The sequence below is a fragment of the Malania oleifera genome, chromosome 8 (genome assembly GCF_029873635.1).
Source record: "Malania oleifera isolate guangnan ecotype guangnan chromosome 8, ASM2987363v1, whole genome shotgun sequence".
In the NCBI taxonomy this organism is placed as follows: Eukaryota; Viridiplantae; Streptophyta; class Magnoliopsida; order Santalales; family Ximeniaceae; genus Malania; species Malania oleifera.
The window spans coordinates 17141502-17154532 of record NC_080424.1 but is presented as its reverse complement, the minus strand read 5'-3'; the positions used below and the strand labels follow the sequence as shown (position 1 = coordinate 17154532).

Sequence of the window (13031 nt, the reverse complement as noted above, 5' to 3'; positions counted from 1 at the left end):
ACCCCATACCTCTTTCCAACCATCCCATGATTTGAACTTGAGACTTTCTGCATGAAGGTCCCAAATGTCCCCTAGGGGACAAAATAGAGTGATAATCAACTTTATGATGCGCATAAACAAGACAATTTGTATTTTAGCTTTGATTCAAATTGGTGCTGCTGTCATTGTTTGTCATGGTCATCTCTGTTTTCGTTTAAACTTGTAGGGTTCACTATTCAGCTTAAACTCCCTGCATCCACCATATCCACCACCAGCTCACCACCGGCTCTATCCCTTTCCTATGATGCATCCTTTTTCATTCATAGTAGTTGAAAACTAATAGTAATATTCTTGCATAGCTCAAGCAGCTTAAGCCCTAATCGAGACAACCCTCACCCACATTAGGTCTGAACACAACCAAAAAAAACTCTGCAGTCCAAACCCCACAAACCCTGACAATCGCATGCTCCTGTTTGGCCTAAACTCACTAAGTTCCCATTGGTCACAATCCCTGTATCTCTTCATACTTGTTTTCAGTTACACTCCATATCTACCTTGAATCTAAGTGAGCGCCAAAATTCTGTGATATGCCTCCATCATCAATTGGGCAGTTGTTATCATTGTGAAGCTTTCCAGATTGAAAGTCCTCACATTTCTTCAATGACTAATGTGCATTCCTTGTTCTCAACCTCAGTAATAGGCCATTGTCTTTATCTGTGACCCACACCACCACCAATTGTTTCTCCTCCTTGATCTCCATCATCTACCTCTTTCAATCTTGATCTAGACCTACCCACCATTCCTGGTCTTCTCCAGAGCTTCAACCTGCAGCAGCTGGAGAAGCAGCATTTGTGTTATTGCAGCAGGAACAGAGGAGTTGCAACCCCTCCCTCCACCAAACAAAAAGATCAAGGAAGACAACCCTAATTTTATTCAAAAGGTACCTTCTAAAACTAGTTTGTGTTGGCTTAGTTCTGACTCCAGACCTGATTGAACCAGACTAAACAGAACCAGCTAGACAGCTGAAATTTAAAGAGAAGAAAGAAAAAAATGATGATTAATTTGGCCTTGGGAAAGTTGGATTCTAAGATGAGCTAGCTTGATTTATGCTTTGTGTCTTGGTCATGACCCAACTCCAATGAGGTATTGTCTGCTTTGCCCCGTTGAGCCTCACGGTTTTGCCCCATAAAGCAACTCATTAAAACCTAAACCATCCTTGTATGACCAAGATCTCCCTCATACACCCCCAGCATGGGATCATGATAGGCCCAACTTTGATAAGTTTTTGTCTGCTTTGGCCTATTAAGCCTAATGGTTGTCTCATAAAATGAGTTTGACAAGGTTGAAACCTAAACCATCCTTATTTACCATTATTTCCCTAGTACGTGTCTGATGTGGGATCATGACATTTTGCATTACATTGTTCTTTAATCCTAATTGTTGTGAATTTGAGGAGAAGCTCCCTTTGGGCCTATGATTGAAGTGGTAGCTCTAAAAGAAGTGGTGCAACAATTATTTTTTTTTTTTTCATATTGAAAAGGAAAGTTCATTAATGTGTAGAAGAGGTAATTACAAAGAAAAGGAGTATGTTGCATCCTCCTAATCGCCAATATAAAGTAAAAAGGTAAACAAAAGAAAACAATTGCATCAAATCCCCTTTCCAATCCCTTTGAAGATTTGATAACAACATTCCATGGAAGAATCCCAAAGAATGAGCCAAAAAAAGAAGCCTTGAAAGTAACTCTATCCCAAAGAAAATGCACAAAATTTATTTTTCTTTTGGAGATCCTTGCATTCCTTTTGATCCATTAAGTCCAAAAAATGCCAAAAACTACACATTTCCATAAAACTTATCCCCTCTTTACTCCACCCAAAACCTTTATACTACTATAGGAAATTATCAAGTCTCTTGGGAAGCACTAGAGCCTCTGCAAAAATGGAGAAAAGAGAATTCCAAAGCTGCCTAGCCACATTACAGTGTTGAACTAATGGTCTTAGTCTCACTATCTCCCAAACATATTGCACATATATTAGGTTTTATGGCCTTGTAAGGTCTCCTCAATTGCAACAAATCATTAGTATTAAGCCTTAAGAGTAGAGCCTGCATAAAATCCTTGACCTTTGGCATTCCAAATAAAATGATTCAAGGAAAAACAAGGAGGATTTGGCCTTTTCAATAGGTGAGCAAGAAAATATTTTGTGGAGAATGGACCAAAAGAATCCCCAAGCCAAATCCTCAAATCACGACCCATTCAAGGAGCAAAAGAAGCTAGTGTGCACCAACAAATTCATAACCTCAACCTCTCTCTCATTGAGATTTCTAAAGAAATGAAATTCCAAGAAAGAGACCCCCATCTCAAAGGAATTAAAAGTATTTATTAGTTCATTGTGTAAGAGGGATAATCTATTTAGACAAGGGAACAAAGACTCCAAAGACACCTCACCCACCCAAACATCTTCCTAAAAAGTGAATATGATTCTCATTCCCTACACAAAAACAAGTAAGAGGGAAAAAGAACTAATCTACTTGAGAAATAAATTTCCAAGGACTAGCATAGGAAAGAATACCACTACTCCTAGTATCCTAACCATTCCTATGCAATATGTGCTTATTTGTAATGACCATGTGCCATTTACCCACCAAGGAGATTTTTTTAGACACCAAATTCCCAAGGCCCAACACCCCCCCCCCCTCCTCTTTTCCAGATTTAGGTCTTTTTTCACCTTTCCCAACTAATAAGATGGTCTCTCCTCTCATCCCCAACTCCTTACCAGGAAAAACCTCTCACAATTCTCTCAAAAGCCATAGACACCCCGGTTGGAACTCTAAAGAGGAAAAAAAATAAATGATAATGTTGAAAAAAACAGCACTAGTTAAGAGTATTGCAACCCCCTAGTAGGTCTTAAAGATAAGTGGTGCAAGAATTTAGTACTAATATTCAAGAATAATGTGAGGGACATTGGAACCCAAGCTCCAACCTGTTGAGTTCATCATACCAAGTAACCTTGCTGGATTCACCTCCACAAATTCTTCCATCATACAATCCTATTTCATTTTGAAGCCAGCACAAAAATTGGTCTCCTTTAAGCTTGGTCACGGCCTGAGCTCTTCATCCTTTAGATTTTTAAAATTTGAGGTCAAACTCTTTCTAACTAGGGGAGAATGATGACACAAGGAAAACAAGAAAATTTGTAGCTTTGTATTTTTATTTTATTTTTCTTTGTCGATGTAAGTAATATCCTTAAGATTCTAGTATATTTTCTCAATATTTTAAGGTATTATTATTTAGGAAAAAAAGTGGTTTAGCTTATTTAGGTTTCTTAATTTAGTTTCTTTATCTTCCCAGCATTTTAAGTCTATTAAAGGGCCCCTCTGTATCACTTCTTATTCGGACTTGAACTAAGAATTGAGTTTGTTGGATGTTGGTCATGTGTTACAACTTCTGTGTACTTTTTGGTTCTTTTATGGAAAAAAGGATTCATAGCAGCATGTGTAATTCTCCTGGGTTTCTTGTTTGGGTATCCCATTTCATGCAAGAGAGATTCCATGCACATTATCTCACATGCTGTGTGCGTTATAGCTCAGCGCAAGCACGAGGCCCTGAACAAGCTTAGCTTGTGACATTCTCTCCTACTTATGCGGTTGAGGTCCTTGTAGACTTTGACATTAAGTACCTTCTGTTTTGTCCATGAATTGTTGCATCTCCTTTGCTAACATCCATTTCTTCATCTTTGGGGTCCTTCTACTTCACTTAGAACTTGTGCCATTGTCGCTTTGATGATATGAACTCCACATGGATCTCTTCAACTTCTTGCTTGTTGGGTTACAAGGTCTTTAGCAGTGCTTTTATGGTTGATCGAGAGCTTTAGGTTGGATCTTCATTGTTAGAATTAAATGGCTTGAGGCACTTGATATGAACTACAAAGTGCACCTTATCCAAGCCAAAGAGCAACCTTGTAACAAACTTTGGCCAAGATGAGGACCTAGTTCTTCATACTTGCAAAGTTCTCTCACATCTCAACCCCATGGCAACTTGATATGTTTAGGATGTAGCGTAACAAGCACTAAGTCTCCCATTTTGAAGTGTAATGGTTTTCTCCATTGATGTATTCACTTCTTCATTTGCTTCTTACCTTTCTATAGGGTCGGCTCAGGCAATCTCTATATTCTCTCTTCATTCTTTGGTTAAGATGTACGCTCATATCTGTATGCGTCATCCACTATGTGAGCTCATAACATGCTTGAAAGAATTAATGTTGGTTGTTGATTCTTTTGGGAATTGAAACAAAAGTGGGTTAGCAGTGATGAAATGGTGCAAGTACTTCTATAATAACCCATTGAATCTCTATCATCAATGCAAGTGATAGCTAAAGGATATGTCAAGTTGCCAAACAAGGATTCTAAAAAATTCTAGAAGTTTCTACTAAGTCTTCTGTCTCAATCACATAATGTGTTGGGAAACACCCCAATATTTCACAATGTTCTTTATTGGAAGTTGTGTGGTCTCCTCTGTCTAGCATTACTTCGGTGTTGGTGGTATAAGTATTGTACTTCGAAAATCTATCCATAACCACAAGTGTAGAGCACATACCCCCAACTCTAGGCAAGTTGATAATGAAATCAAGTGAGACACTCCCACATTGTCTCGTTAGTACTTGAAGAGGTTTGTAGTATTCTTTCGCTCAACCTTGTCTTACTAGTTGGTGAGACAAGTTTGCGTCTACTTACCTATTTTTTCTTTCATTTGGGGCTAGTAATACGTTTACCTCAAAAATGCAAAAGTCCTGTGCCATCTTGGGTGGTCTACCTATATGGTGTCATAATAGTATCGCGGTAGCATCTTCCTGAGATCACTAGCTTGAAGGACAAAGAGCAGGTTACCATGTGTCAAAAGTAAGCAGAATTGGAACACTTTATTCTCTTCCACCAACTTCATAAGGTTTTGGACAGATATAATGACAAACTTTTTCTTAATGCTCTCCTGCATAATTGTGGTAACTTTACTTAAGTGAGCTACTAGTTGTTTAGCTGCGAGCTCAACCTTCCTACTCAATGCTTCTACTTTGGTTCATTTGCCCCCACTTTGGCACAAATGAGAAATCAAATTCGACTAGGAATTCTTTAAAATGAGCTTGCTTAGGGGGATTACTTTGGTTGTGTATAGAAATGGCTGACAATTGTGTTATTTGCACGTAATATCACCACCCACGAAGACAAAAGTATCAATATTAACTTCTTTCATAAGTTGTGTACTTCCGTTCAATTCCACTATGGTTAGCTCTCATACGCAACAAGTTTCCCTTCCTATAATAAGGTCCACAAAGGACATAGTGGGATGCATCTATCTTTACCTTGAAGGCTTCATCATGTTCGGAATAGAAGTTAACATATCTTTCATCATGCCTGTCTTCAAGTTGTCCAAGACTCGCACTCCTGCGTCCAATTCCACTCATAACCTTTCTTTATCACTTCAATTAATGGGGAAAATCCTCCTTAGCAACCCTCAAGGAACACGCAATAGCATTTGAGGAGTCCAAGAAAGGAATGCAGCTCCTTTACTATTGTTGGTATGTTTGAAAATATCTTATATCCATCTGAATACACCCTGTTCAATCATTTGGGAGAGAAATTTAATACTGTTCTAAGAAAAAGAGAATTTCTCCTCCTTCACATATAAGTTGTTATCCTTCATCCTATTAAACACCTTCCATAGATGTTTTCATGTTCTTCCAGTATAGAATTATAGACAACAATGTTGTCGAGGTCTGCCGCAAAAAAACTTGTCAAGGTAGTCATGAAACACGTGGTTCATCTGTATTTAGAAATTTGTAGGCACATTCATTAATTTGAAGGGCATAACCATCAATTTATACGTTTGGTACTATGCCATGCAAATAGTATGTGGCTCATCTCCCTCTACTATCCTCACTAGGTAGTAGCCTCAGCACAAGTCAAGTTTGGTGAATTACTTGGCATGACTTAGCTAATTAGATAAGTTAGCAATCAGTAGAATAGGATACTTGTTGCACAAACTTACATTTGTTAGCACACAACAATTCATCCATAACCGCATGCTCCCATTAAGTTCCTTTCGAAACAACAGCAGTGCTCCAAACAATGTCTAGAAGGTTGTATATAATGTACTTCCAATTGGTCATCAAGCTATTTACGCAATTCTACTAACTTTGGAGGCGCTATCCCATATGGCCTTTTAGTAAAATGTTTTACCTTTTTCGGTAACAACTCAATCTCATGCTCCAGACCTAGTCATGGTGGCAAGCTATCAATAGCTTTTTCAGCACCACAACTTTATACTCCTTTAACATTTCTTGAATGACATTAGGCACTAAGTCTTTATCCACCACTAAGGCGAGATTTGTTGGTTCACCCCTTTTTAACTGTTTTTGATTTGCATCATGGCATAGAGGAACTTGTCATCGTCTTCTTTCTTCGCCACAACTTTAACCATGCAAGGATGATCAACCATCAGGCAAAGGGAACTTGAAAGGCATTTGAACTATTTTAATCTCTTTTAAGAATTCCATTCCATCTATCACTTGACAAGGAAATGATAGTGAAATTTGTATGTAGCTCTCATGGACCAAGTCTCATAGTTGCCTACTTGGCTACTACTAGTGGAGGCTGGGCTACAACATTAATTGCTTTGATGTGTCCCAAGTTGAGTTTGTGCACTTCACCTTAAGAGACAAAAGTTGTGGGTAGCCCTAGTATCCATTGCAGGACAACTGCTTTCCCATTGACATGTAGGTCCACAAACATTAACCCTTTAGCTTGGACAACTATGGATTCTATTGTATGCTTCTCCAACATGTTGAGTAACAGCATCACACCCATCCTCAAGATTTCCTCCTCATCCTCATCCTTATCCTTATCATGTCCTCGTGAGCCCTCTGCAATGGAAGCTTGCAAGGCATTGAACAATAACATTATGGAGCAACTTGATGAGGGCCCCAAGACCCTCAACATAAGAAGCGCGGAATCTTACGATTCCACCGAATATGTTGGAAGCTTGAGAAAGGATGACCATTTCGAAGTTGATGCCCTAGTATTGGGTCCCCCAGCTCTTGGGTTGCCCTTTTTGAAAGAATTTCCCATTCCACTCACCTTTGGTGTGAGTAAATTTCTCCAGGATAGTCACAAGCGTTCAGCAACAGCTTATGTGATAGGCAAGTCTTGAACTCATTGTTGACAAATTTCAACCCATGTCTATTCTATGGTTTCAAACCTTAAAAGGAAATTGAACATCTTGCCTTTCTCTGTGGTTTCAAACCTTAAAAGGAAATTGAACATCTTGCCTTTCTCTGTCATGTCTTGGATATCCAATATTAGGGCATGAAGATTAGGGTTAAGATAACTAGCTTATGTGGCTCTGGATTTCTTTTCTTGGGAATTGGATGTCATTATCATGAGAATCTAGAATCCCAAAGGGCGTAATGGATTCCCAAGAAATTCCAAATGCCCACCACTTGAGATTCCCAAGACAAACCAAACATGGGCATGAAGGATTCCAAACTCACATTCCTAGGAATCTCAAAGATTCGCTAGACCAAACAACTAGTTAGTGTTTGTGGTTAATTTATACATTAGGATACGAGTATAGAATTCAACTAGGACTAAATTCAATTGTGACTGGATCTCAAAAGAGAGGAATATATAGAATAATTTTCTGGAAAATACGATTAGGATTTTAGATCACTAGGGTTAGGGCTTATAGTGGTAAACAACGAGGAAATATTCTAGGGTTATTATTTTATGGTCTAAGAAAATGGGATAAGGATTAGGGTTGCAAGGAGGGGGAGAAAGGGAACAGTGCTTCATGAATAGTACGTGTGCCTAGAGGAATAGAAAGAATAATCACCTAAGGTACATATGCCTTCAGTCAAATAATTCATTATTCCGTAATCAAAGCTTATTAAAATATCAAGATTATATATGTATTTATGCATCACTTGGTGATTAATCAAACTTGGAGATTAAGTAAACTTGGGAGTTAAGCTACCAATGTGACTAAAATATGGCCTTTTTTAGATGCTAGGTTTACTAGATAGCACATCTGAACACCTGGAATTGAGAATAATTTATGCTGGACTAAATTACACATTAATGACTCAATGGTGCCGAAGTTGCAAAGATTTCAATTCTAACCTAAACAGTTTAGTCCCAATAATTCATAAAATAAAATCTAAAATTGCTAAAACTCAAGTTATGCGACAAAGAAAGGGATTATGTTCTGCAAGGGCTTCATCCCTAATGAGATATCTAATGTAACGACCAATTAGTCAAAGGACGTTAAATTTTGTAAGCGTAATTTCTATGATATTCACATATTTTATCCTTTAATTTGACAGCGAGTGCAGGTATAATGTTAGCAGAGGGCCGCAAAGTGGGATTTAGGAGTATTCTGGCCTATGTAACTATCAAAAACTTAAGAAAGGAAACTCAGGGCAGGGGCTGTTAAAAAATATTTGAAAACTGAACCAATCTGAAACTGACCTGACCAAACCGAAAAATTTAGGTAACCAGCTTGTTCTGTTTAGTTCGGTTTTTTTTTTTTTTGATTTTTGATTTTTGATTTTTGATTTTTGATTTTTTTTTTTATAATTTTCAATTATTAGTTTGGTTTCAGTTGTTTATTGTTCATGAACTGATGGTTATCCGAACCAAACCTGTATATGTATTTATTTACAATAGATATTATATATATTTATTTATATAAATTATATGTTATTGTATACAATGTATATAATACATCCTAAAGTTGCAAAATAGTATGTGCAACTATTTTTGAGTGGTTCTTTATGCAAATGAAGTGTGATTGTGCTTATTAATCCAAGCCTAAGTAAAATATTCAACTTAATAAACATCCCTTCTCAGGGAATAGCAAAAATAATTTCCAAATTGATTTACATTGAAGAGGAGGCTAGCTAATGCTAATTTTGGGATATTTTCTTACCATTAAGTCACCATATGACCCAAAAGCTCAAGATGCTAGGTTGCAGATTAATAATATATATCAAGCCTTTAAGACTCCCCTTAACATGCAGTGTAGTCGCAGGCAGAGTGAACTAAGAATGAATAATGTATGACCCCAGAGAATAGTATCATTCAACTTGGGATAATTTTGAATAGTCTAGACAAAAACAGGCAACAAGTTACTACTTGATCCAAAAGCTTTATGCCTTAGGTTGTGGACCAACAACATATATTAAGCCTGAGCATACTCCATGTAAACATGTTAGATAAGTGGAGCAATTTGTTTTTTGCTTACTGGTTCTAACCTTCCCATATGCATAAATAGTAATGTTAGTGGAACATGTTTTTAGACAGGAAAATGACCTGAATATAGCATGTAATGTAAATAAGTAAAAATCATGACACAATGTGTGGTTACTGAATCCCCAATTCATTATATCCCTTTGTTAAAAGTTTTCATTAGATTATGTGGTGTTAATTTTCATGAAAAAAAAAAATTTTTTGTTTGACTGTCTAAATCTCTATGTTTGTAGGTGGTTGATGCCCTATGCAATGTTGTATCAGCATCACCGACAAAAGCAGCCACAGCAGTTGTTCTTCAGGTCCAAATTTTGTTCAACTAGTAAATTTTATTATAAATGCAATATCCAGTGCTTAAGGCTCTCCTGCTATTGGAAATCTTGCAATGGCAGCCTTACTTCCACATTTGATGAGGATGTTACCTTGTCTTGAACCTGTAAGCTGCAGGTTTAAGTGCAACCCCTTACCATTGGGTCAAGGCTTGCCCTCTACTTGCAAATTTTATTATATGAAAATAATTTTTTTTGCTTTTGCATTACCAAAGGGACACTTCCTCTCAAATGTGTCATAAAAATTTGAATTTTCTTTCTTAATAGTACAAGATATGATCAATTTAAAATCATATTTGATGTTTCATTGCCTTATTTTGTAGGTGGGGTTGCATAATGTGTCCAGACCAGCAGCCTTGAATTTTTAGTTATTTTAGTTTTGACTTCATTTGTTTAGTCACTTTTGTTGGCCATGTGTTTTTGTCAGGCTGAAAGGGAATTGCAACCTTGGATTGCTAAAGATGATGATCAAGGTCAAAAGATGTGGAGAATCAACCAGCGAATTGTAAAATTAATTGTGGAGTTGATGAGAAATCACGAGAGCCCTGAGTCATTGGTAATACTGGCAAGTGCTTCAGATCTTCTACTACGTGCCACTGATGGGATGCTCGTTGATGGAGAAGCATGTACTTTACCACAGTTGGAGGTAATCTATCAACCAATAAAAAAACACAGTACTTTTCCAAACACACATAAATTCACACATAGAACTATTAATGCAAACAGATAGAAAACTATTTGCTGCATTAAAAGGCTATTCTCACGCCTTTTTTATTTCTTTATTTTGAAGCCTAATCTTTTTCGTGTACATTGAAAAAATAGTCTCAGTAGCCTGTGGGGTTTCTCCTTAATCCTCAAAGCTTCATTAATTTACTAGTTCTTTGATGTCAATGACATATGAACAGCTACTGGAGGCAACGGCTAGAGCATTTCAGACTCTTGTGGAGTGGGGAGAGTCTGGATTAGCAATTGTAGATGGCCTCTCAAATCTGTTAAAGGTAAGCAAGTGCACGCCAGTGGACCCATTCAATTTTGGTCTGGGTTGAAAATTACTACCAAGTCAGGTCCTGTTTTAATAATATTGGCAAAAGGATATTGAGTGCAAAGGGATAAAAAATAAGAGTAAATAAAATACAGTATTTTGCATTTACATAACCCTCAAATGGGAAGTAGATACATCCTTAGGCAAAAAAAGAAGATTCCCATACTTGTCATAGATGTTCATTTCCTTGATATTTGTGCAGAATTTTTTACTGATAATATATGTGCTAATGCATGCAGTGTCGCTTGCCAGCTACCATCCGATGCCTTTCTCATCCTAGTGCTCATGTCCGTGCTCTTAGCACATCAGTTCTTCGTGATATTCTGCATACTGGTTCTATTAGACCTAGTTCTAAGCAAGTGGACAGAAATGGCATTCATACTCCTTATCAGTTCTTCAACATAGGAACTATTGACTGGCAAGCAGACATCGAGAAGTGCTTAACATGGGAAGCTCATAGCAGACTTGCAACTGGATTGCCTATTCAATTCCTTGATACTGCTGCAAAGGAACTAGGCTGTAATATTTCCATTTGACATCACCTAGCGTATAGCAGTTGCCACTCCAATTAGTCTATTCAAGTGAGATTTACGTGTAAAAACAAACATAACCATTTGGTTTGGGGGATGTGGGTAGGCCAGGAAGTAACTGAATTTGTTCTGTCCTAGGTATGGTGTCACAGAATGCTTTATACCCCAGATGAAGAATGATTAGTGTACAGAGAGACAGGACAGGACTCCCATGAGGCTGGATGTTGTGTTTAGTTTTTTACTTTTGTTCCATTAATTTTGTACGATATAGGCCTACACCTGCTTGGGTGTTACATTAATATCTGTAATCTGGATCTCTATTGAAAAGATTCTGAAAAGCAGGCAGCATGAGCTTGGACAGCTTTTTACTTCGTTTCTAGATTTTAATGAACCATTTTCCTTTTTATACATTTGGATGCTGCTCTCTGCCCCTTCTGGCAGAGCTGTAAGCCTTTTGAGCCTTGGATTAAATCAGGAGCTTTGTTTTCATTCTGACATGGTAATTTATTGATTCCTACATTTGTTTTAAATAGATCATGTTATTTAGAACAACTCACTGCAGAGGCAGCTCTTACATCCGCAAGAAATTCAGTTCATTTTTCATTTCCAGTTTTCACGGGATGAGGGCATTTGTGTTTTTAACACTTTAGAAAATTGGAAATAAAAAATGAAAACTATTTCACGTAACAAGCTCTAAATAGTAAGTTACAGTCGCATCTTACAAGTTACAGGGTGTGCTCTCTTAAATATTATATGGTGATGCTTGAGGAATGGCCTACTAGTAAAAAACAGCGATCTCAGATTCTTTTGTTGACGAAGGAGAAGGCTTGCTTGTGTCTTCTATTAACTAGTTTAATGGGCATAAAAAATAAATTTACATGAGTGTTTTTTATCGTATAAGTACCTTGTTATGATATCTTATACTAAGCATTCGTTTGGGGAGGGGGGGGGGGGGTGTTGGTGAGGGGGTGTGGCAGGGAATTCAGTGATTAAAAGTTTATTGAAGTTGAATAAATAAGGAGAGTGTTGCAGAAGCTAAATATTGACAATCAACCATATAATGAAAAACACAAATAATATTTTTAGTAATTCAATCATGATTTACATCTAGTCAAGAAAACACTAAAGATTTCACTATTGATTGTTGAATATCATTTTTTTACTCAAAATAATATCATAACCTAGCAGAATGTATCAAAATTGAGGTAAAAGATTAAAGAGGTAAGAATGTTGCGTAAGGGTGGTCAACCGGCCACTTGAGGGCGGTTGACCGGCCTTTTCTTTTCCCCTTTCTATTTTGCGAAGGAACTTGGCGTCTCCCGATAGCAAATTGACCGATCCCCATGGGGTGATTGATCGGCCTAAAGAGAAATTTTGAATTTTCTTGAGTTGTTTGCATTTGATTGATTGTTGAATGTGGCATGTCAAGTGTCCAGATAGTTGCCACATGTTGGGCAAAGATTCAAGGTAGTTAGTAGTTATTGATTGATAGTTTTTAGTTTGAATCAGAATTTTTAAAATTCAAATTCAAGGACTGTTTCCTTTCATTTTTTGAGTGATCTATAAAAATACCAAGAGACGAATGTTTTTTGGCACGTCCAAGTGGGTGTATGAGAGACATACAAGACAATTCTTGCATCTTTGGGATTAGAAATAAAGGGTTGTATTTTGGAGAATTGTGAAGAGAATTACATTTTCTTTTCTCTTCTTACTTGAAGATTCTTTGGGGTGCGTGTGTTCTAGAGTGAATCCTCACTTGCATATCTTTGGTACATCATTATATAAGGTCAGTCCTAATGCCTACTTTTATTATTTTCAAGTGTCATTTGATTTTTACATGAAAACATACATGTTGC

The 13031-nt window shown here is 37.2% G+C and overlaps 1 protein-coding gene across 3 annotated transcripts in view; it reads left to right on the top strand.

Moving 5' to 3' along the window:
* LOC131162239 (protein GIGANTEA) overlaps window positions 1-11579 on the top strand; it is a 52283-nt gene extending 40704 nt beyond the window's left edge. For all 3 annotated transcript variants that reach the window (XM_058118514.1, XM_058118515.1, XM_058118516.1), the window contains exons 12-15: window positions 9508-9576; window positions 10031-10249; window positions 10509-10601; window positions 10885-11579. In XM_058118514.1, coding sequence (XP_057974497.1) covers window positions 9508-9576; window positions 10031-10249; window positions 10509-10601; window positions 10885-11181 — 678 coding nt within the window. In that variant the 3' untranslated portion in view covers window positions 11182-11579. The remainder of the gene's footprint in view (window positions 1-9507; window positions 9577-10030; window positions 10250-10508; window positions 10602-10884) is intronic.
* The last annotated feature ends 1452 nt before the right edge of the window (window positions 11580-13031 follow it).